We start from the raw sequence: 22,829 nt of genomic DNA on the forward strand, positions 1-22,829 counted from the left end.
ACACATAAACTCCCACAATTCTAATGCTGTAAAGCTGGCCACACTTTTAATAAGTAATAACAGAACCCAAAGATCACAAACATATTCAAAATGAAACGTGCTAGATCTCTCTTACTTTTCCACAGCTTTTCACTAAGTGGAGAAACAGAACAGCCAAGCAGAGACTTCTCCTTACATCTTTTTTTGATACAAAGGCAGCAAAATTTGGAAGCTTCCAGAAGGATTAAAAGTTGACAGACTTACCTAGGGGACAAAAAAAAAAAGACGAGAGAGATAAGAATGAGGAATAATAAATAGAGACATTCAAACAACACATATGACAAGTGGCAGGCTTACGGAGGCATTATTCTTATTCTTATCCAAAAGTATCTGCTAAATATCCACATAGTATATATGTTGTTCCTAATGCTGCAATTTTTGTAGCTCTGTTGATTTTATTTCTGGAATCTGCAACTGCTTATAATACTGTGTGAATTTTCTTGATATTGCTCCCGAAGCCCCGATGATGATACGACGACAATGATGACAATGATGATGTTGATGATGATGATTTTAAGCTTTCAATTATATACAGAAGATGAGCAGACATTGCTTATACAGAGAACAAATTCAAACATTTATTGCCGATCATGTCTATTGTAATCAACCTAATGGTTTCTCAAATATGCCAGCACTCAAAAAGAACAGCAACAATGATAACAATGCCATTTTAAAAGGACACTTCAAGACTGTAACAAGAAATATCAAAACCTTTTTGAAAGTGAAGACCATCTACGTTTAGGGCAATTGGAACCTTCTTTTTTATTTATTGATCCTTAGTTCAATTGCTTAAAAAACCAGTTGTGTGTGGCATGGAAAAGGAATCTACTATAAAATCTACCTGGGCACAAAGATTACCTGAGAACATCTTAAATAAGCCTGTGGTGGGGATTTTTCACCCAATTTTCAATGAGCTGATTTCCTATTAAAATGGTGAAGATATTCTGAAAAAAAAAAATCACTCAGTTCCCCAAAATTTTCAGTCTGGTTGTGAGACTAATTATTGTTGCCTTCTGCAAAGTTTCCCCATTCCAACAAAGGATGTTGTGACATAGAAGCAGTGTTACTTTTCTTCATTATAAATATGCAAAAGCTGTGTTTCTGCTCACCAGCACCCAAAAGTGATGTACAGCAGAATTGTTATTAAAACCAACAAACCAGCAGAAGAAGCAATTCCTTAAAAATAGACTAAAACCCCAACTGAATGGCCAAAAGTCTCTAACCCCGAGTTTCATATAACACCCCCCCCCAATAGACATTGCATTGACTGGTGTGAGTATCTCAGTCATTCCTGTACTTATACCTGTCCCATCCCCAGTCCCATATATTCCCACCCTCAAGTACAAGATCATGTATTTATCTACTATGGTAATGCACTGAATTCATTTTCCCAACATCCCTAACTACTGTGGTATACAAATGCTGTGATCCCCCTGACTTTGAGAAGTGTGAGGAGTCTTTGCCAGCCACCCCGGAGAGACCGAGACTTTTGAAGTCTCAAGAGAATTGCATGGTGGGGGTGGAGAGCCCAGGATACTTAAAGGGCTTGCCACCCCCCACACCGTCCTATTCATTTTCGGGTACCCACCTGCCCTCCCTTTTTCTAGTGTGAGTTTTTCTGGTCACCTTTTAGGGACCGGATAGGAATTTTTGACCTTCATCTTGATTGGATGGGGGGATTTTTCGCCTATCCCACACTGGAAGAGGGTTGTTCGTAATTTGGTGTATGGTTTTGGTCACATGGGCGTGTAGAGCAGAAAGAACAGGTATTTTTGGCATGCCGCAATTGTAATTTCAGGTAAGCCAAACGCATATCCGACCTCCCAGCGCTGCGGATTGTGTGATTACAGGGCCTGTGGGGAGAAGATGCGTTGGCCCACTTCTGGACCAACAGTCATCAGCTAAAGATGGTTTGAAGTCTGGGGGTGTTTATTAGCAGCTGGCTAGGTTCCTGCTGTCTGGTGACCGCTGGAACCTGGGGCTGGGGACTCACCCATTTCTTGATCAAGGGATATTTGGATACCCCTGCCTTTCGCCTGTTTCCGCACTACAGCAGGCCCCCTCCTTTGCCAAAGGATGGCATATTTCGTATTTGGATGTTATCAATAAAGTGTGGCTCGTATTTAACCCATATTACTGTCTTGTGTCTTTATTCCAGGATTAGGATGGCAATACAAAATGCATCTTGAGTTAAGACTGACATTTTAGATTTTGCTCTTCAGCTATCAGACTGGTAAGTATCTAGGATAGGGCTTTTTCTAATTTTGACCATTAAGGGTTGACTTTATGCTTCTTAGCCTTTAGCAGGGCCTGAGACACCTTCTGAATCCAGTCCCCATTAGGGTGATCAGTGATGGCATAAGTATTTAATTGGATTATATTTTCATGTTTTATCTGCAGTTGGAATTTTTACAGGATTGTCACATGTGTTTGAGCTACGTGCTGCTGTCATTTCAATATTTCAGTCATGTGGTTTCTGCACTTTTGTGTAATCTTAAAGAATCACAGAATCATAGAACTGAGTTTGAAGGAGCCCAAAAGGCCATCAACTCCAACCCCACTGCTCAATGCAGGAATCCAAATCAAAGTATATCTGACAGAGGGTTCTCTAATTTTCCCTTGAATGACTCCAAGTGTTGGAGTGCTCACCCCCTCCTGAAGTAATTGGTTCCATTGTTGTGCTGCTCTAACAGTTAGGAAGTTTTTCCTGATGTTCAACCAAAATCTGGCTTCCTGTAACTTGAGCTCATTATTATGTATCCTGCATTCTGGGATGATCAAAAAGAGATCCTGTCATTTCTCTATATGACAGTCTTCAAAGTATTTGAAAAGTGGTATTATGTCTCGTTTCTCAAGGCTAAACATATCCAGTCATTTTGGTCTGTCCTCATGGGGCTTGGTTTCCAGTCCCTTGATCATTGCCCTCCTCTGAACCTGTTTCAGTTTGTCCACATTTGTCACATCCAGAACGGGACACAGTTCTCAAGATGAGGCCTAACCAGGGCTGAAGAGAGGGGAACTAGTACTTCATGGGATTTGGAGACTATGCTTCTGTTAATGTTTATTGTTTTACTGATTATTACGAAATGCTTCAAGGGGATAATTCACCCTGCAAGGCGGCTTAAACATTCATTAAATAAATAGCCAAATCAATAAAAAAAAATCCTAGCTTCTGTGCTGGGGAGTGGAATATGAATAAATTGACAAAATGTAGGTCACCACAGTTTCAACACTTAGCTACTTCTCTGAATCACGTCAAAGAGTCTGTTGTCCGGCTTGCTATAAGACAGCTTCTTATATTCCACAGTGGAAAGATTCCTAAGATCAACTAAGCTTTCTGGAAGCCAACTTTATCTCCCGGTACTCACAGCTGTCTCTAATATACAGCCATATGGGACCGCTGGGCAGGGCAAGTGCTATCAGAGGGTAGAGGAGAGCTTGTGAAATTAATTTTATGTAGCAATTTATCATATGCCTTGTTACAAGCTCCAAAAAAGTAATCGATTACAGTAAACATTGAAGAGAAAATTAGTACATAATTGCATTACTCCTCATATGCATTACCTTTTCATTGCTTAGAATAGGATAGGAAAAGAATATAAACTATGTGATTTCTGTCCTGTGCTGTTCAGTGCAGTGGCTTTCATGCTTTTAATGTTTTAATGAGTTTTTTTTAAATCATTTGATTGTCAATTGTTTTAAATATCTCTGGAGGGTCACAGTCAACACTCCTGGTGGGTTGTCTGCCTTCATCCCATAGCAGCTTGAGAGTTTGGGTTCAGTTGTCAATCTGAGCTCACAGGAAGGCAGGGAGGAGGACAGCCCTCATGTTGTGGTGGTATATGAAGAGTGGGAGGAGGGCACGCTGGTGGCATTAATGGAGTCTGATGCCCAGTGAGGGGTCAAGCCAAGGAGGAGACCTGGAGGTCTGGAACAAAGGAACTGGAGCCCATTGTCTGCACATTTGAGGGGCTAGCCCGGGAAAAGGATGAGAACCTATGGCAGGAGCCTCTATAATACTTCCCAGCAGGTAGAGGCAGAAGACAGGTGTCATGAGTTCATCTGAAGATCCGGAACCTGAAGGATTAACTACAGCTAAGGAGAATGCTGAGCGATTAGAAGCAGAGACAACTGAATCGCCACCAGATTCTCCTCCCCCAGTAGCCAGGGTGAGGGCCAGACTTCAGCAAAGACTTATGATGCAAGGGTCAGAGGATCGCTTGAATGCTGCCTGCAGAAACATCAAGTCAGCTAGTCCTGAGTTTTAACAGGATGAAAGGCTTCCAGCAGTTCAATGACTGTTTTGGTATATAATCAGCTCCCAGACGGCTGGGAAGCTCGTGGAAGCAACAAGTCAAATCTCTGACTCGCACCCATGCTCCTGACTACCTGGAACCTTGTTCTCTGGACCCTTGGCTTTGGACTCTGACCCTGGACTACAGTTTGTGATTTGGCTTTGGACCCTGACCTTGGATTATGGTTTGTGAATCGGTTTTGGCATTTTGGTATCAGCTCTGCATCCTATGAACTTCTGATATTGGACTGGCTTATCGGACTTTGCTGTTGAAACTCCTGGACACATGACAACAGGGAAGAGGAGGGCCCACTACTGTATCCCAAGGAGAGGCACTGGCCCCACCAACTCTTTTGCACCTGAGATGGCCAATGGACCCACCCCCACTCAGCTGAGGCACTAGCAGCCCAAGTGCCTGCATAAGAGAAGGAGGTAACATGCTGTAAAGTGGGAAGACGTCTAAGACCTGCCAACCATCACTAAAAGGCTGCAAGCCTACTCCTGAATTGGGATTGCTTATTGCAAGGACTGTCTCGGCAATGGGTCAGTCTAACGCTGACTTAATCCAGGAGACTAGTCTGGGAAATTCAGTCCCCAGAGATGCAGAGGTGGTGGTGGTGGGGAGTCACTGTGAAAAGCACCTACTCCAATAAAGAATCATGTCACCAGCAGCCTGCAGCTGATGGAATTATTGATGACAGACCCCCGAGGCTGCTGACTCTGCCAGGGGCAGTGGCACTCCCCATATCTTATATTTCAAAAAATTTTATATAACTTTGCAACCCTCTCCTGAGTTCCTGTGACACAGGGCAGGCTGTAAATGTTTTAAATAAAATGAAACAAAATGCCTACAAATGTCCTTAAATATTAAAAAGTAAATAGAAACGTTTACTTGCTACTCCCCATTGGAATGTAGTTTTCACTTATGGCATTATTTTTGAAATATAGCTTGATTGCTTTTTTGGTAGAACTCTGGGCCTGTCCACACTGGCATATAGATGTAGTATGTGGATCGCTGATGGCATGGTTTGGATTGGGGGGGGGAGACCCTGTCTGCAAATGTTTCTACTTAGAATGATCCATCCTTCCACCATTAAGAGCTGTCCCACACCTTTATGGCCCAGCAGTAAGGCATGCATTCTTTTTGGCATTCTTGTTGTTTAGCCTGGAGTTAGTAGCCTCCAGCAGCCTCAATTTTCAACTACATTATATCTGCAGATTCCAAGGGAGAGTGTGTGTGTGGGGTGAATGAGGGTCAGGAAGTGGGGGGGGGGAAGGGAGCAAATGGAATGGCACCGACAAAGGGAGAGAGGAGGAATATAAACAAACAAACCAACAACAAAAAACACTTCCCCTGACCCCCTGCAGAAGATCAGGCAAAGTACTTAATTGACAGCTGATCAGGCGGACAAAGGGTCATTTGCTGTTTGGACTGGAGGAGCACATCAAACAGCACATCAATCCTCATCCTGAGCTCAACAAACTTTTGTAGCCCAATCCACCCCACATCTAAAATGGGCAGTCTGTAAAGGCCCACAGCTGAACTCTCCTTGTGATACCATTCTACAAAGCTCTAGGCACTGTGAGGCAGCCACGTCAGGCAGCAGATTTGTAGTATCATAAGAGGGCAGAAAACTGTTCATCGTATAAGTTATTATCACTGTATTTTTGCTGCCTGGAAGGGGAAGAGATGATTGTGGCACTTACTGCCTCAAATGTCAAAATATCGCACTTGGCCTAGAGTACCACACATCTTTGCTTTAAAAGCCAGAGAGACATCACCAACCGCTTTAGACTGAAGCAGCAAAGTGCCTAGAGCTGGCCCTACCATTGGACACCTTTAGAGTTACCTACATGGCTCTTGGGCCTACAGAGAGGATATGGGAAGCATGGATTCAGTATTGTGTGTTGGGTGGCCACTGTGGTGGACAGAGACAAAAATTTAAAAAAGGAGGAAATTCTTCACAAAATGGAGGATGTTTCGCATCAAATTAGCATGTGAAAATTTAAACTAATATATGCAACCATCACAGTTAGACATTGGTACTACAATGTAAGTGGAAATATACTACTGTTCACTGTATAGCACAAGATTCTGACTAGGTAATCACCTTGCAGCACAGCATTAAGAGAAAGTGGAGATGACACAGCTCAAATAAATAAATAAATAAATAAATAAATAAATAAGGCATTGTGTTTAATAACTCTTTGAAATGCCCTCTGCCCCTCTGTTTACTGAAAATGAATATGTACTGAAAGAAAATAAACAGATGTCACTGTAGTTTTATTGAAATATCTAGCCAAGCAACAAGCAGTTATTTCTGAGGAATGGAATGAGCAGTGCTTTCCAAATATCTACTCCTGAGGCAGATCTCTCATCTGAAATTCATGTGGAATTGCATTACCATTGCCATATCTTTCTGCCCTTTGTCTGTAGTTGTATCACTGGGTGTAGTCTGTGCTTCTTCTTACAAAATCACACACACACACACACACACACACACACACACACACACACACACACACACACACACACACACACACACACACACACACACACACACACACAGAGAGAGAGAGAGAGAGAGAGAGAGAGAGAGAGAGAGAGAGAGAGAGAGAGAGAGAGAGAGAGTCCCCAAAACCATTTGCCAAGAAAAGCCTCTACTTTCCCTGCTCGGTCAAGGAAGTTGATAGGGTAAGAGATGGAGGACACTTATATGTTACCAAACAGGAGGACATGCATTCCTAAAAAGGGTTTGCAATGAAAAGGGTTTCTCAGCAGAACACAAACCAATAAGGAAATAACACCCACCCACCCCCATTTTTTCTTCTTCTTCAAATGTAGGCACAGAGGTTGGCAGTGCAATTCCTCACTGCGCCTCCAGCAAGTACAGCCAGCCTGGGTGGCCTTGGGTAAGCTGCACAGTACGAGGACGTCCCTAGAAGAAGGGAACAGTAAACCACTTTGGAGTACAGTATTCTCTACCTGGAAAACCCTAAGGAAAGGCTGTGATTAGTCAGAATTGACTTGATAGTACATGTTGATGATGATGATTATGACAATAATGATGACAACGATGATGATGATGAAAAAGCAGAATAAAACAAGGTGATCATTCTAAACAATCTAATACCACCACATGTAAAAAAAACCCTGGACAACTGCTCAAGCCATAATGTTATCCCTGTAAGGCTCAAAGACAAGTGTTTTACAGACGTATTTTTCCGTCAGCATGCAATTTATAAAGATTAAAGATTAGCATTTCCAGACAAATGCCACTGCTTAATGCTGTGGCGATGCCATAAAAAGTAACACTTTTGATTCTAACAGCATTTTATAGTACAGGAGGGCTTAAATTCCCCATTGGTCTTTTCCCTCTCAACATACACACACATACTAGACCATATTGAGGGGTGGAGTGGGGAGAAGAAAGGTAGAGCTTTAAAAAAGAGAAATAAACCAAACCCAAACCCTAACACACAAATACACACACACACACACACACACACACACACACACTGTTAGGTTGTGTTTTCTTTTTACCCCTCTGCATGACGACCCTCCAAGGTGAGCAGTGTTGTGGAGGGAGATAAGGCCTAAAGCAAAGGCAAAGTCTGAAATCAAATTAGTCATTGTATATGCATTCTGTTCCCATTTCGAAATGCAGAATTTTAATGAGCAAAATCTGCAAAGGCATTTGCACCGACAACAAACTGTTTAATTCACTCGGCAATTCCAAAAGCAAGCTGGAGTAATGACTTTATAATTTTTAATTATCATGGAAGAGCCCTTGTCTGTGAGCAACTTTTCCTCTCCCCCCCACCACGTTTTACAAGTCTGCATACTCTATTAAAAATTTAATATCCATATTTCCACCTTCGGCCAGTAATATTTTCATTATTCTGCAAATAAAAACAGTAATGTAAACAAATTATTGGCAGGCGTTTGCTAAGAATTTAAAAGACCAACATCCAGCTGCATTGCTCTGAATGTAGAGTAAGATTCAGATTCTTGTTCCTTGTTACATAAACAGCCTGAATATTACAAAGGCTCTATAGGAAAGGCTAATTTTTTTTGTGGTATTCCACCCTTGAAACTTAAACAACAAAAACATGAATGATTGTATCCACAAGCCAAACAAAAATGTAGACTAAGCCCTGGATTTTATAAGTGGATGCTGGAGCATGTTCAAGGTCTCCCTCCCACGCCATAGGTTCTCAAACATCTAGGGTGAAAGTCTCCATGGAAGGACTGGGCACCAAATTCTAGGTAGGATTGGACCACCAATTGGGAGGTGGTAAGCGCTCCAATGCTGGAGAAATTCGAGGGAACGTTGGACAACAAGATCTGCTTTGATTTAGATTCCTGCACTGAGCAGGGGATTGGACTCAGTGGCCTTATAGGGCCCTTCCTTCTCACCTGTTCTAGGAATCTATGACTGGAAACCTTACGTAAATAAGGTAAGCTTCGGACTTATCCAGCCAAACATGTCTCATTTTTTAAAACCTCATTTCCAAGAAGAAGACACCAAACTGTAAGGTTGATCTTAAGGAAGCAAATTCTCTCACCAGAACTACAGGACGCAGGAAGCTGGTGTGGGAGTTTTTCAGGTCAGACCTCACAATGAGGTGACAGTTGGTTCTCAACACTGTGCGATAATATGGGCCAGTAACTGTAGGAATATAGTCCATCCAGTGCTTCTCTTGTAATGCCGATGACACTGAAATGGCTTTTAGGTGTCAGCAAAATGGGTTGGTGGAGAGGAATCATTGCAGGAAAAAAATGTGTTTATGAGTCAATGTCAATGTGGATTGACCATGGCTACAGAACTGTCCTCCCACACTACTAACCCATCCTGCTAATGTAGCTCTACCCACGGATGGTAGTCTGTAATTACAATACATGGTCATTTATTAATTGCCTTTGCACCCCACCTACCTCTAAAGTGCTGACGATGACACACATGGTCTCCTAACCCCCTGCTTTATCCTGACAACACCTCAAGTAAGTTTGCGCTTTTAGACAGAAAGCGAATGAATGAATAACTGGCTCCAGAAACACCATCATGGTTCATGCCTGTGTGTGGAAATCTGCATCATACTGTCTCTAGTCTATGTTGATCTACGTGGATGGAGCCAGCTTGTTTTCTACTATTCCAGAGGGTAGAACCTCAACCAAAAGTAGAGTCTGGATAAACATTAAGCGAACCTTCTTGATTGTCAGAACTGTTCAACAATTAAACATATCACCTTGGAAGCTGGTGGACCCTTCTTCATTGGAAGTAGGGTGGCATCTGCCAGGGCTGCTTTAGCTGTGGATGCCAGCTCTGGCAGTGGGTTGATCTATATGAACCTCGGGGTCCTATCCTTTCAACTCTGTAAGAGTAGGATATTGTTGTTGAATTCTGTTGGGAAGACCATCGGCCCCTGTTCTTCTGATGCTTTTGGTCTTGCTAAGGCTGCATTAACACACATACAGGGGCACACTCCTGCAGAGCCAAGTACAAGAAACAGATCTTTTCTTCTTCATTAGAGCTTGACAACAGGCTCAAAAGTTAAAGATAACTTGTCTAGAAAAACTGCAATGCCCAATATTTTATTGAGCCAACCACCAAGGGGAAAACAAACAGCATGAAACATAGCTAACTCAGTCCAGGAATTTAAGCGATAAAAAAGCACACAAGCCAGTGGAGGTTACAGTCCAGTGCCAATACAAATGGTGCTGAACACTTCCTGCTAAGTTATACCGAACCCAAATCTTTCCTGTCAGACCATAACCTTGCCTGACATTCAAGCTACAAGGGCAGCTCTCCGGATTATCCCCAAGTTGATGGAAACTTGCACAGCTCTGACAAAAGGTTTGCAAAACAGTGATAAAACTTTAACAGATGGAGAGGGAAACTTTGTAGAATTACAGCAGGTAGAAATTCTTACAATTCTTATCTGAGAAAATAACCAAAGGCTTTCTCTATCAGGCACAGGGTAAGGAAAAATGAATATGGGGTCTAGATAATTTCCCATGGTGAAGTTCCTTGTTTCGTGAGCATGTGCAGCCTTTCTCAACTGGGTGCCCTCCATACCTTTTGAATTAGATATCCATCATCCTCACCATCATGACCATCAGGAAAGCATCAGAACAAGGAAGGCTAGCCTAGTACAAACTGAGAAGCAACACAAAAAATAGTGCAAAACAGTCTGTCATATTGAATTTTGGCTGCCTGGACCTCGTGCCTCAAGTGAGGAATTTCACAGCTGCTTGAGATTTCTCATTTCTTGCAAAAAGCAAGAGAAGCTGCTTATTTCCTCATTTAGATTCTCAGCATTTTGGCCAATATCCTTGATGGAAGGGGAAGCATGCACAAAGAGCAAGCAAAAATGTATACTCTTAAAAGGTGGTTACATTGCTTTTTTAAAAAAATCCTATTTAATTTGGGTTTAGCCTGTTTTGATTTGCTGTAAACAATGGGTGAATACACAACATATGTGCAAGAGCGGATTAATTTGATGGAGAATTGTAGTGTTTTGTTTTTTTTTTTTTTTTTTTTGAGTGGCAGTGAGTTTTTTTTTTTACTCCTCTGCCAGAGTTCTGTTTTATTTTAATGTGGATATGGAACCGACTCATATGAATTGAATTGCCCCTACGTGAATGCCTCTGTCCCTGTTAACCAGCCACTTGCCACTGCTGCTGTGGTGTTAAAAGCAGGGGATGGGGGACAAGCCTGACCACCCAGCAGCCTGCAGGAGTCCCCTGCCACTCAGTGACTCACTCACCCAAATTTTTTTCCCAGTTGAGTGCGGGAGGTGCAGGGATAAAGCAAGATCAAGAAGGTGGCTCATCATTGAGCTGGTACACAAACCCAGAAACCAGTAGCTGATGGGCAAGCAGGCAGTCAAAGTGCCACCAGCACCTGTACCTCTCTCTTCCCCACCTCCAGCCAATTTCAGCCTGAGTATTCTCTGCCCCAGCTGAGCGTGCTGCACATTTGTGGCGTGTGTCAACTGCCCATTGCCGCCGGCTTTGCCTACATGTGTCAGCACTCACAAGGCACTGCTGTGTATGAAGGCTTTTTTCGCACCAGCTTACTCAGCTCTTTCCTATTGCACTTCCCTCTTCCGGGCACAGGCATCTACAGTATACACACAGTATACACCCGTCTCTCTATAGCCTTGGGTTGAAGAGAGTGCATGCATCGGGCATGGGTGTTCCTTCAAAAACACCAGATTAAATGTTTGGGAAGGCAAGTTGTGATTCAAACACCATGTGATTCCACATGATTCTGAGTCAATTTAAATTTACATAGTTGACTATCAGGAAAAACATCCTAACTGTTACAGCAGTACAGCAATGGAACCAAAGACCTAGAGAGGTGGTGAGTGGTCCAACACTGGAGACATTCAAGAGAAATTTAGACAACCACCTGGCAGATATCTTCTGATTTGTACTCCTGCATTGAGCATGGGATTGGACTCGATGGCCTTATTTATAGGCCCCTTCCAAGTTCATGATTCTATGATTCTGCCTCAGAAGCTCTCTGTCTGCCTAGAGGTCATGTAGAGTGAAGCATATAAAGTGGAGAACGTTTCAGCCAGGACTTGTGCCCAAAGTGGCAAACTCTTTGAACATGTATGGAACCCAATCCTCTAAATATTATTGGGCCTTCCTTCCCATTACAGTGGGGTCTTGACTTAAGAACGCCTTGAGTTAAGAACATTTTGACTTAAGAACCACTCTCATAGGAAAATATTGACTTGACTTACATACTTAGATTTGAGTTAAGAACTAAAAAAAACCATGTGGGAGGCAGGGAAAGTGCAAAATTTGAACTTTCAGTTAACTGTTGGCCAGTGAAAAGGGTGCCTGTCTGCTTCCTCACTCCTCCCAGCGTTTAGAGAGTGGATTGGGAGACAGTCTTCAGACTGCCTGGTACTGTACTGCCCGGACTGTATTTTCCCTGCCTTCCCTGAACCTTTCTTGACCTAAGAAAAAAAGAAACAAAATACCCCCCTCTAGTGGTCGTAGACATAATAGCAGCTTCCCATTAGTGTCTATGGACGGAAAAGAGCAGATACGGATCAAATGGTTTTCAATGCATTCCTATGGGAAATGCAGATTTGACTTGAGAACATTTTGACTTGAGAACCGCCTTCCAATACGGATTAAGTTCTCAAGTCAAGCCCCCACTGTATCCTTCATTCTTAGCCAAGATGGCTGGAGAATTCTGAAAGTTGGACTAAAAAAAAAAGATACATTTTCTAAGCTATGCTCTGGAAAGTCACACAGTCCTATTTTCTATGTTCCTTAAACTTCTCCAGCTCAACAGCAGGATCATTTTCTAAGTGAACGGGAGCAAGAAGGACCTGCTTGGCTTCTTACATCCAACATTTGAAAGCTCTCCTGTCCCCATGGGAGACAATTTTATTTTTATCCAAAAGAGGGCAAAGGTCACCCATGCTGGATCTCCACTCCACCAGTGGTGCTTTTCCATTCGGAAAGAAACAGTCTGAATATGTTACACTTTCTCATTTTGCTTCTCCACTGCTGACTTCCCCTCTTTCTTTCTTGTTAAACTTTCACAAAAGGGCGCAACCCACTGTCCTTGTTTTCAGATCTCGGGTCAGAAGCACAAAAGGGTTGTGAAAGAATTAGGCAGTCAGAGAAGGAAAATATTGAAAGGGCAGCAGTGACAAGCAACCTCGGTTCCCTGTCAAAAATCAGAAAGAAGTGATAATATTCAGGAGAAAGATCATGACTGAGGATAGCTTTGATTAGTGACAATGTGTGTCGGATTGGATGTTATCCAACAACTGTACCTTGTATATTTTCTTTTCTGTGAACCGGAGACCACAGGGTATTGTGGCATATGACAATACAGAAGTTGCTTTCCATTTCTACAAAATCCCACATGTTACAAACCTGGTTACGACTTGCCATCAGTTAAGACCACAACCATTACTCTTTAGTATCATTCTTAGGAACCTGCTCCCCTTGTGTAACAGAGGGGAAACTTGAAAGCAGTCCCTTAACAGAATGTTCTTTTAATGAGATACTTCAGCATTGTGCTGGAGACTCAGAGCAAGCCGGTTTATTTATACGCTGTATTTCTCCCACAATGTCATTGTGTGCAAAGCGGTTCACCGAAAACACACAATTCCAATCCAATAATAGTGGCACAGCTCTTAGACATAATAATAAAAATTATAATACAATGTAACGTTCATTTAAAACATATCCAGAGTTGGAAATGAGCACAAAATGTACCGGTAAGGTCATTGAAAAATTCAGAAGCAAAGAGTCCATGAAATGGCAGTTATGAACAGGAGAAGCAAACTGCAAATTGCAAGAGAAATATATAATGACCCACTGCTGTTGCAAGCTAGGCATTGTGGCATTTTATGGATTATGAAAAGATCATTCCAAATTTTTTTTCCCCATTTTAGTTCCAGTCACCACTTACCCTACCAATGAGGATAATAGCAGTGACATGATATAAAAGAGAGGATGAAGGCCATTTGCATTTACAGATCAGTTAATTCACTTTGTAAAAAAATAATTAAAGAAATCAGAGACACATATGTGAATGTATGAACAACCTTCAGGGAGAAGATTACATTTGATATTACGTTCGCTGGGTTTCCCCCCTCAGTTTCTTTGTTTCCTGCTGAACCGCTCAGTGGTTTAGGTATCTGGCTGTAAAGTATGAGAGCTCAATGCCCCATTGTACCTCCTTGACAGAGGCTGGTCTCAAATGATCCATACGGTTCCTTTCAGCTCTGCAGTTTTAAGATTGTTAAATTGTGGTTTCTTCCCTGATGCTCCACTGCCAATATATAGACCTTCAAGCACAGGGAATCATTTGGAAATATGGGGAGTGACAAGAGCTTTGCAAAAACAACAGTATGCCTCAGAAGTGCTGACCCACAAATAATGTATTGCTCCAAAGTGCATCCCCTCTGGATGGAAAGTGGGCCAATGTTTGCTAACCATCCCTGGGATGTTAATCTGTGGACCTCTAGAATTATCAGAAGGTTTTTGCTCAGAATGAAGAGCAGCAACGGCTTCACTTTGTAGCTGAAGCCCAGTCAGAAAGACTGGAAAAAGGAGAGAAGCACTAAAGACTGGGAGAATCTATGGAGAATATAAGATGGTTGCTATCCTACACAGAATCTCCCATCCAATTCCTTTCCATTTCCTAGGGGTTTTTTTTTAAAGTGCACACAGTACCTTCTATCCGCTTGTTTGTCTGTCTTCTAATCTATGCCATTTATAAGACAATTATTTTTTAAAAAGAAAGAAAAACAGCCACCTTCTGTGCCATTCCATCTCTTGGACTGGTTATGTCTCAATGAAGCACTCATGATTTGTGAACAGAAAGTATCGTCATGACCCAAGCATCCAGTAATGGAATGGATACTATCTTGGAAGCTGATTAGAGCAGTGGTCCCCAACCTTGGGCCTCCAGATGTTCTTGGACTTCAACTCCCAGAAATCCTGGCCAGCAGAGGTGGTGGTGAAGACTTCTGAGAGCTGTAGTCCAATAACATCTGGAGGCCCAACGTTGGAGACCACTGGATTAAAGGGAACATCTGGCCCATTCACAATTCATTCTAAAAATGGCTAGGCCTCACACAATTGAGCTGGATGGATTTGGTACCTCAGAGAAAAATCAAAACAAACAAACAAGCAGCTAGACAGAGCTACACTCCCTGCCTTATTGGCACAATGTGGAAATTTTGACTTAAAAATCTCTAACTACATAGCAGTGGGAAAAGGTCCATGGACTTTTAGAGCAGAATCTCTGAGTCTCCCCTCAGTAGGCCATGCTTTATTGCCGATTAATAACTCAACAATTCACTCAGGTATGAGAAAGAATAAAAAGGCTTCCATTTTACTCACAGTTCTGATTAGACAAAAAACCAATAGCATTCTGTGGAAAAAAATACTAACTGGTTACATAAACAGCTTAACTGATGAACTAGCTTCATAACTGGGTCGCTAAATGACTGACTGTACAGAGTCTAACTGATTACAGACTGATTCCAACAGCCTGAATGGAAAAAAATCAAGGAAAGAATTCCCAAGCAGAGCCGCATGGCTCTCTTCAAAGTTCTGAAGCAGAGAGGGAACAATTGGCTGCGACTGGATTAACTGACATTCACCACCGTCAAGGAAGGTCCCTCCCAGCCAATACCTCTTCAAGGGAACATATGAGAATGCAATAATTCCAGCATGCCTTTGATTCAGCAAAATGTCGGCCAGTCAGAATATCCAATACAGACAAATAATTCAAGACTACTGAACTTTGGTCATCTCTTCAGATCAAGACTCATTGGAGAAACCAATAATGTCAGGAGAAGTAAAAGGCAGTAGGAAAAGAGGAAGACTGAACATGCGATCGATTGACTTAGTAAAGAAATCCAAAACCTCCAGTTTGCAAGACCTGAGCAGGCTTGATTCACAACCTTTTGGAGGTCATTAATTTATAGGCTTGCCATATTTGATCAGTTTGCTGTGTTTTTCTCAGCGTCCTAGTGTGACATTCTGTTTAGAGTTGGATCATGCCAAGGAAGTCTCAAAACTAGAAACAATGTTGAGTGGCATCCGTTAGGGGTGCTCAAAAGATGCCTGTCACAACATACCCAAGGCATGCCATTTGAAGCGAGGCCAAGCATTTCTTTTTCATATTTTTGCACCAGATAAAGAAAGGTTTGAGAGAGGGTATGGGAAGAGGTTGACATTTCATTCATTCATTCAGTTCCATTGCATTCATTCCTTCATTCTATTTATACTCCACCTTCTTCCCAACAGAGAGCCTCAAAGCAGTTTACAACAGTTTAAATAGAAATAGGCAATTAAAATAGAAGAAATTACAATATTTAAAAGCAATTAAACACATGACACATTTAAGCAACATCCAAATGAAACCGTTTAACACAATCAAAACAACAGGCTGAGAAGAACTGTATGCCATATGCACTAAGTAGAGCAGAAGGAAGAGAGTGTCCAAGTGTCAAAAAGGAACGCTTAATGCACTGATTCGGACATCTGGAGCAACTAAGAACCATGGGAAACAGAACCTAGGCTGACAGCCAGACCAAATATGCAGGAGGGCACATGCTGGGTGACCTGGCACATTGGCATGAGTGAGGAATGGGCAAGGATCTCAGCTTCTGTGGTGGCAGCATACACAACATATAGCTCAGCCACATTTGCAGACATGCCAAACCAAACAAATCAAATACACAATGTGTAAATGACAATGTGGGGCTGGGGGAAGGATAGCAAACAGGAATGGGAGACAACTTTTAAATAACAGCTTTCATATCCCCCCACAGTTAACTACCAGTTAACCATTTGCTAGTTAACTATTGGACCAGACACCCAGATATTGTTTCCAACTGCCACTTACTTGTTGAATGCTACAAACCCTTTTATGGCCAACTACAAGACAGCCTCTAAACATCAACTGGGTTGGTTGTTGTGGGTTTTTCGGGCTCTTTGGCCATGTTCTGAAGGTTGTTCTTCCTAAAGTTTTGCCAGTCTCTGTGGCCGGCATTTTCAGAGGACTGGAGTAGGAATTCTGTCCTCTGAAGATGCCGGCCACAAAGACTAGCAAAACGTCAGGAAGAACAACCTTCAGAACACGGCCAAAGAGCCCGAAAAACCCACAACAACCATTAGATCCCGGCCTTGAAAGCCATCGCGAATACATCAACTGGGTTGTTACATGGTAGGGGAACTTCTGGTAGGCAAGATAGAATCTTTGAGTACTATACGTGCCTACTGAATCCAACAGCTGTGTTGCTTTCTTCTGTTCCAATTCAACGATAAACATTCAAAGAATAAATTCAAGCAGGCCTGCTCTCACTCTGCTTGTTCTAATATGGCCTGGCTAAGCTTTCTCCATAGCTTTCAGATTTCACCATTTAACAGGCAGATAGTGATGTGTTTATGTACATTTATTCATTCATTTTACATAAATAACACTTTCACCCTACCTATCCATCCATAAGAATCTACAGGGCAACTGTGAGTGATGTCACTCCAGTGTTAGGAATACAGAGGCTTGATGTTGTTGTTTAGTTGTGTCCGACTCTTCGTGACCCCATGGACCAGAGCACGCCAGGCCCTCCTGTTCTCCACTGCCTCCCGGAGCTGGGTCAAATTCATGTTGGTAGCTTCGATGACACTGTCCAACCATCTCATGTATCTCATCTCATCCACTGTCCAACCATCTCAACCATACAGAGAGTTAGACCTAACCAAACAGATTGAAGCTTCAGAGCTACCAGCAGGCTCACAAGGAAATGAAACTGTGCATTATCAGCATCGGTGATTAGCTGACCTTATATCAACAGACAATACAAAGCCAACAGGCACATAAAGCCTGGCATATCAGCCATGTTGGATCAATCCAAAGGCACTTCTAATTCAGCATGCTTTACATTGCCTATGGCGTGCCAGTGTTATGTATTGAATCGAGCATTGGAGCCAAGACATAGGAAACATCCCCATTCAGCCATAGAAACTCACTGTTGGTGGCAATGGCAAACCATTCCTTGAACATCACACATACCTTGGACATACTATTAGGGCCATGTACGTTGGAACTTGATGGCACGTACCACATCAGTTGTGCAAAAGAAATCCTTATATGCCCAACTGAGCAACTTCCTCTTCTTGCCCTCTTTAAGGATCTAGTTCTGACACTTCCCAATCTAGTAATAGCTTAGACTTTTAAACCTGAAAATGTACATAGTTCCAGATCATGGTTTGGCACAGACCGACTTCTCCCACCATCCTGGATGAGAATATCGAACCGGAAACCTACAGTAGGTGAGGCAACTTCCTCCAACACAATGCCTTCCAGGTGTGTCGGATTATAATTCCTTTCATGGTGGACACTGGAAGTTCGAAACTTCTTGAGGACACCCAGTTGGGTGACAAGTGAACTCCTGTTGGTTGGAACTATTTAAAGCATAAAATGCTGCATGCTGTGACTGCTTGCTTACAGAAAATGCCACCTTGAGCATCTCTCTCCGAGGTCATCCTTCCGTGCCACTAGATTCTCCCAGGTAATGCTCCTCTGGATGGCCACGCTGAAGGAGGCCAGAACATCTTCAACAAGAGATTAGACCTTCTTGGTGGTGACACCAACTCTTTGGAATTGTCTCCCAGTGGAGCTACACCTGCCATCTTCCCTCCCTAATTTTAAGAAGCTGCTGAAGATACATCTCTTTCAAGAGGACTTCAAAGGCAGGTTCTCTTGAATTTATTTAAGCCATCTCCTTCTTCTCTGATATGCTGTACTATCAGGGAATTATGCTGGTTTATTTCAATTGCTGTTGTTTGGTTTTTATATTTTATATGGTGTTTGTGTTATCTTGTTGTTTTTATATGTATGTATGTATGTATGTATGTATGTATGTATGTATGTATGTATGTATGTATGTATGTATGTATGTATGTATGTATCAATCAATCAATCAATCAATCAATCAATCAATCAATCAATCAATCAATCAATCAATCAAATCAACTGATGACTTAAAGTGCCGCGGATTTCATAAAAGCTTTGAAGAAGGGGATTAAAGAAGAGGTTGTGATACAGCTGCCATTCTAAAAAAAAGTTGTGGCCTTGTTTTCTTTTTAAAACCAAGTATTGTATGTAAAAATGCTACAGGCACTCCAGAAAATCACAAATATTTTGAGAATGGTGGGGGAAGGGAGAGATTAAAAAGGTTGGAGGCCATCACAGTTCCTTGTTATAGGGAGTTATTGATTGCTTACCGCCAACCTCCCAAGGCACAGTAGCTATAAAATTCATAACTCTTTCCATCATACAATAAATGGAAACAAATGGTTTAATAATCTAAAAAATATTGCAGTGTCTTCCTGCCACCCCAATCCTCTGGGAATCAATGAAATGAGAACCCTGCAGGTCATGCGTCTCCTTTGTATCAAGGATCATCCTGTAATAATGTACAGCTCCATGATAACAGCACAGCTCAGGAGATGGACGTTCTTTTGAGAGCAGAAAGGAAAAGCAGCAAGAGCGCATTGGTACAGGAACAGCATGAGTGCATTGGTACACAATTTCACCATGGTGATATAATTATGTTCTGAGGTGGTCCCTCTCATGTCTGGCCATTAAACAGTGAATGTAGAGCCATTTAATATTTCTCTCCTCAAACACCGGCTGCCTTCCATCATTATCATTTTTAGCACAACTGGGAAAGCAGTAATAAATGTTATGTTCAAGCTCTAAGCTGCAAAGGACCAGTAGAATTTACTTCCAAAAAAAGAGAGAGAGGTAATAGTCTATATTCTAAAGGTTAGAAGAGATCTAATTCAGTAAGCCCTCTGGGAGGGAGGTTCCATGATGGAGACATCACAGTAGCAAAGGCCTTGTTCCTAGTAAACCACGGGAGAGGGCGCAGGTCAGTAGAAGATGACACACTTTGAATCCAGAAGGTCTAAGGTCAGTCCTCCAGAATCCCCAGTTCGAAAGGATCAAAGGTATCAGAGCAGCTAAGAGCTGCACAGAGTTGTGTACAATTGTTCTATGTGAGGTTTCAATTTTAATTCCACTGTAGGTCTGTTCAGTCCTGATTCCACATGATTCTCTCTCACACTTTTTATTATTATTATTAATAACTTGGGTAAGAGATACAGAGGGTAAAGGGGCATATGGGAGATAAAAAAAGAGGGGGAGGAGAAACACAAAAATATACTGAAATCCCATCTATACAGTACATGATTCAATATCAACTCGACTTTCCGCTTTTCTACTATTTGATTGCCCCACATGATTCTCCATGAATTATTTCAACACCTGGATTGCAATTATTTGGGGTACACTTTTTTGTACCATACACATTTTGTACATATCCCTCCCCAGCATATATATTTCATGCACACATCTTTCCATAATACAGTGGTGCCTCGCTAGACAGTTACCCCGCATGACAGTTTTTTCGCTAGATATTGGATTTTTGCGATCGCTATAGCGATTCACAAAACAGTGATTCCTATGGAGGAATTTCGCTGGCAAACCGATTTTCACTAGACAACGATTTTGACAGCTCCCTCTGCGCTCGCAAACAGGTGTTTTCGGGACCTAAGCTTCGCAAGACACGATTTAAACAGCTGATTGGCGGTTCGCAAAGCGGCTTTCCTATGGCCAGTCTTCGCTAGACAATGATGATTCTTCCCCATTGTAATGCATTAAACAGGTTTCAATGCATTCCAATGGGGAAATGCTTTTCGCTAGACAATGATTTCGCTAAACAGCTATTTCAGTGGAAAGGATTATCATCGTCTAGCGAGGCACCACTGTACACAGATATGAACAGTTTTGAACGCAGTTCTTGAGCCAAAAACAGCATCGCAGGAAGTGGAGAAGCCTCAGATATAAGGAATAACTGCACTGAAACCTGCCAATTGCATAAGGTTTTAAAACAAGAGCAAGCAAAATATGGTCCTGCATAAATTGTTGGAATGCAGTAACCAGTTCTTCTTCTCATTGGTTATGTGGACTAGGAATGAAGGGACTCCAGCCACCTCTTCAGTTTGCCACACTTTGCTCGCCTGGGTTCTGAAGGGTCTATTCCTAGCCCTAGTAATAACTTGGACTGTTTTAAAAGGAGAAATACATGAAATCATCGTGATTTTGACAAGTGTTGGTGAATAGCCAAACACCTGCATCCCAGACCGATTACAATGTGTGGACTGCTTTTAAGGGCAGACCCTTGTAGAACACATTGCGGTAATCAAGCAACAAAATGCATCAGTTTTGATTTAGTTCCCTCTCTTGAAGAGCAGAAACGGCCTGTTTTTCAAGGAATGTCATGCAAGTTGATTACAACACACAATTAGCGTATCATTTTATGCTGGGCCCTACCAGTTGCTTTTATTAATGTGTTTTTAAAAGCGCTCATCAGAGCCGTCATTATGGTCCCTCCAAATTTCTTGTGCAATTGTTTTCACAGCGCCCTTGTAAAAGCCAGTGAATTTGACTTGTCCTGCTTCATAGAAGAAGGACTTTAATGTGAGTAAAATCTAAAGGTGGCAGAGATTATCTGTCAGAAAATGCATATGAGGTGCTAACAGACCTAAATGGCAAGAGCTGTGAGATCTTTTTTTTAAAGAAAGAATCTTTTGGGGACAGATAATAATAGTTACCTTTGGCACAAGTAAATGGGGGTTTCCACCTCTACTGTCATTAGATTTGAAAGGAAAATAATTTGGCAGTAGCCATACAGGAAGGATTTTCTTTTATTAAGGAAGTCAAAGCCAACATTTTCATTAGAATTGGATTATATGAGAGCAGGGAATTAAGGAGTGAGGGGCAAACTGTAAATAACCAGCTTTTGCACAGGACACACTTTTTGTCCCACCTGTAGATTACCTGAAGATTCTCAGCTACGGTTAAAAAAGATCTCACAACCCATATGAGGAGAAAGGCTATAGCTATAGATATATGACAAGCATCACTTCTCACACAGTTCATGATTAAGCATGCTTTCAGTGATGGTTTCTCATTTACGGAAGAGTCTCCTGAAAAGGGAATAATCAGCCCCCACTATGAATATTTTTGAATTTACATTAAAGACATTATGATGGTGGTATTGATCATGATTGTGATCATCAAAATCATCATGGTTTTCATGAGTGTTTGGCTTCTGGTTTGTTTATTTCTGTGCTTCGTTAACAGGATAATTGCTCTTAGGTAAAAGGTAAAGGTTCCCCTTGACAATTTGTCCAGTTGTGTCCGGCTCTAGGGGGGCGATGCTCATCTCTGTTTCCAACCCATAGAGCCCGCGTTTGTCCAAAGAGAACCTTCCGTGGTCACGTGGCCAGTGCGACTAGACACAGAACGCCGTTACCTTCCCACTGTGGTGGTACTTATTTATCTACTCGCATTTTCCATGCTTTCGAACCACTAGGTTGGTGGGAGCTGGGACAAGCGATGGGAGCTCACTCCGTCATGTGGATTCAATCTTATGACTCCTGGTCTTCTGACCTTACAGCACAGAGGCTTCTGCGGTTTAACCCGCAGCGCCACCACATCCCTGCTAGGTTTTCATTACTACAATGTAATAGCATGTTATTGTTTTTAATTAACATTTGTATTACAGGATAGCTCAGTAAGTTAGATATCTGGCTGCAAAACCAGAGATTGGGGCCTCCACACTGTCCCTCCAGGGAGAAGAACCAGCCTGTGTAGCCTTGGGCAAGCTTCACAGCCCCAAGATGCCCCAGAAGAAGGGAATGGTAAATTACTTCTGAGCATTATCTACTAAGAAAACCCTGGAATGGGTCACCATAAGTCAGACAATAAAACAATAACATTCACCCTGTGCTCTTTTGGAGGAAAATGGGGTACACTGTTTGTGAATGAAGGGGTGGATTTATAGATGAAAGCCTAGCAAGACCCAGTTCTTTTGAAGACAATTTTTTTACATCTTGCAAAAAAAAAATTAGACATTGTCTGTT

At 42.0% G+C, this 22,829-nt stretch overlaps 1 protein-coding gene across 7 annotated transcripts in view; it reads right to left on the reverse strand.

The window, feature by feature from the left end:
• CDH4 (cadherin 4) overlaps window positions 1-22,829 on the reverse strand; it is a 954,442-nt gene that overhangs the window by 623,913 nt on the left and 307,700 nt on the right. For 2 of the 7 annotated variants that reach the window (XM_078392123.1, XM_078392124.1), the window contains exon 3: window positions 116-243. The exons of the other annotated variants lie outside the window; for them this stretch is intronic. In XM_078392123.1, coding sequence (XP_078248249.1) covers window position 116 — 1 coding nt within the window. In that variant the 5' untranslated portion in view covers window positions 117-243. The remainder of the gene's footprint in view (window positions 1-115; window positions 244-22,829) is intronic. 7 annotated transcript variants of the gene reach the window in all.

Source organism: Pogona vitticeps, chromosome 4, assembly GCF_051106095.1.
Source record: "Pogona vitticeps strain Pit_001003342236 chromosome 4, PviZW2.1, whole genome shotgun sequence".
In the NCBI taxonomy this organism is placed as follows: Eukaryota; Metazoa; Chordata; class Lepidosauria; order Squamata; family Agamidae; genus Pogona; species Pogona vitticeps.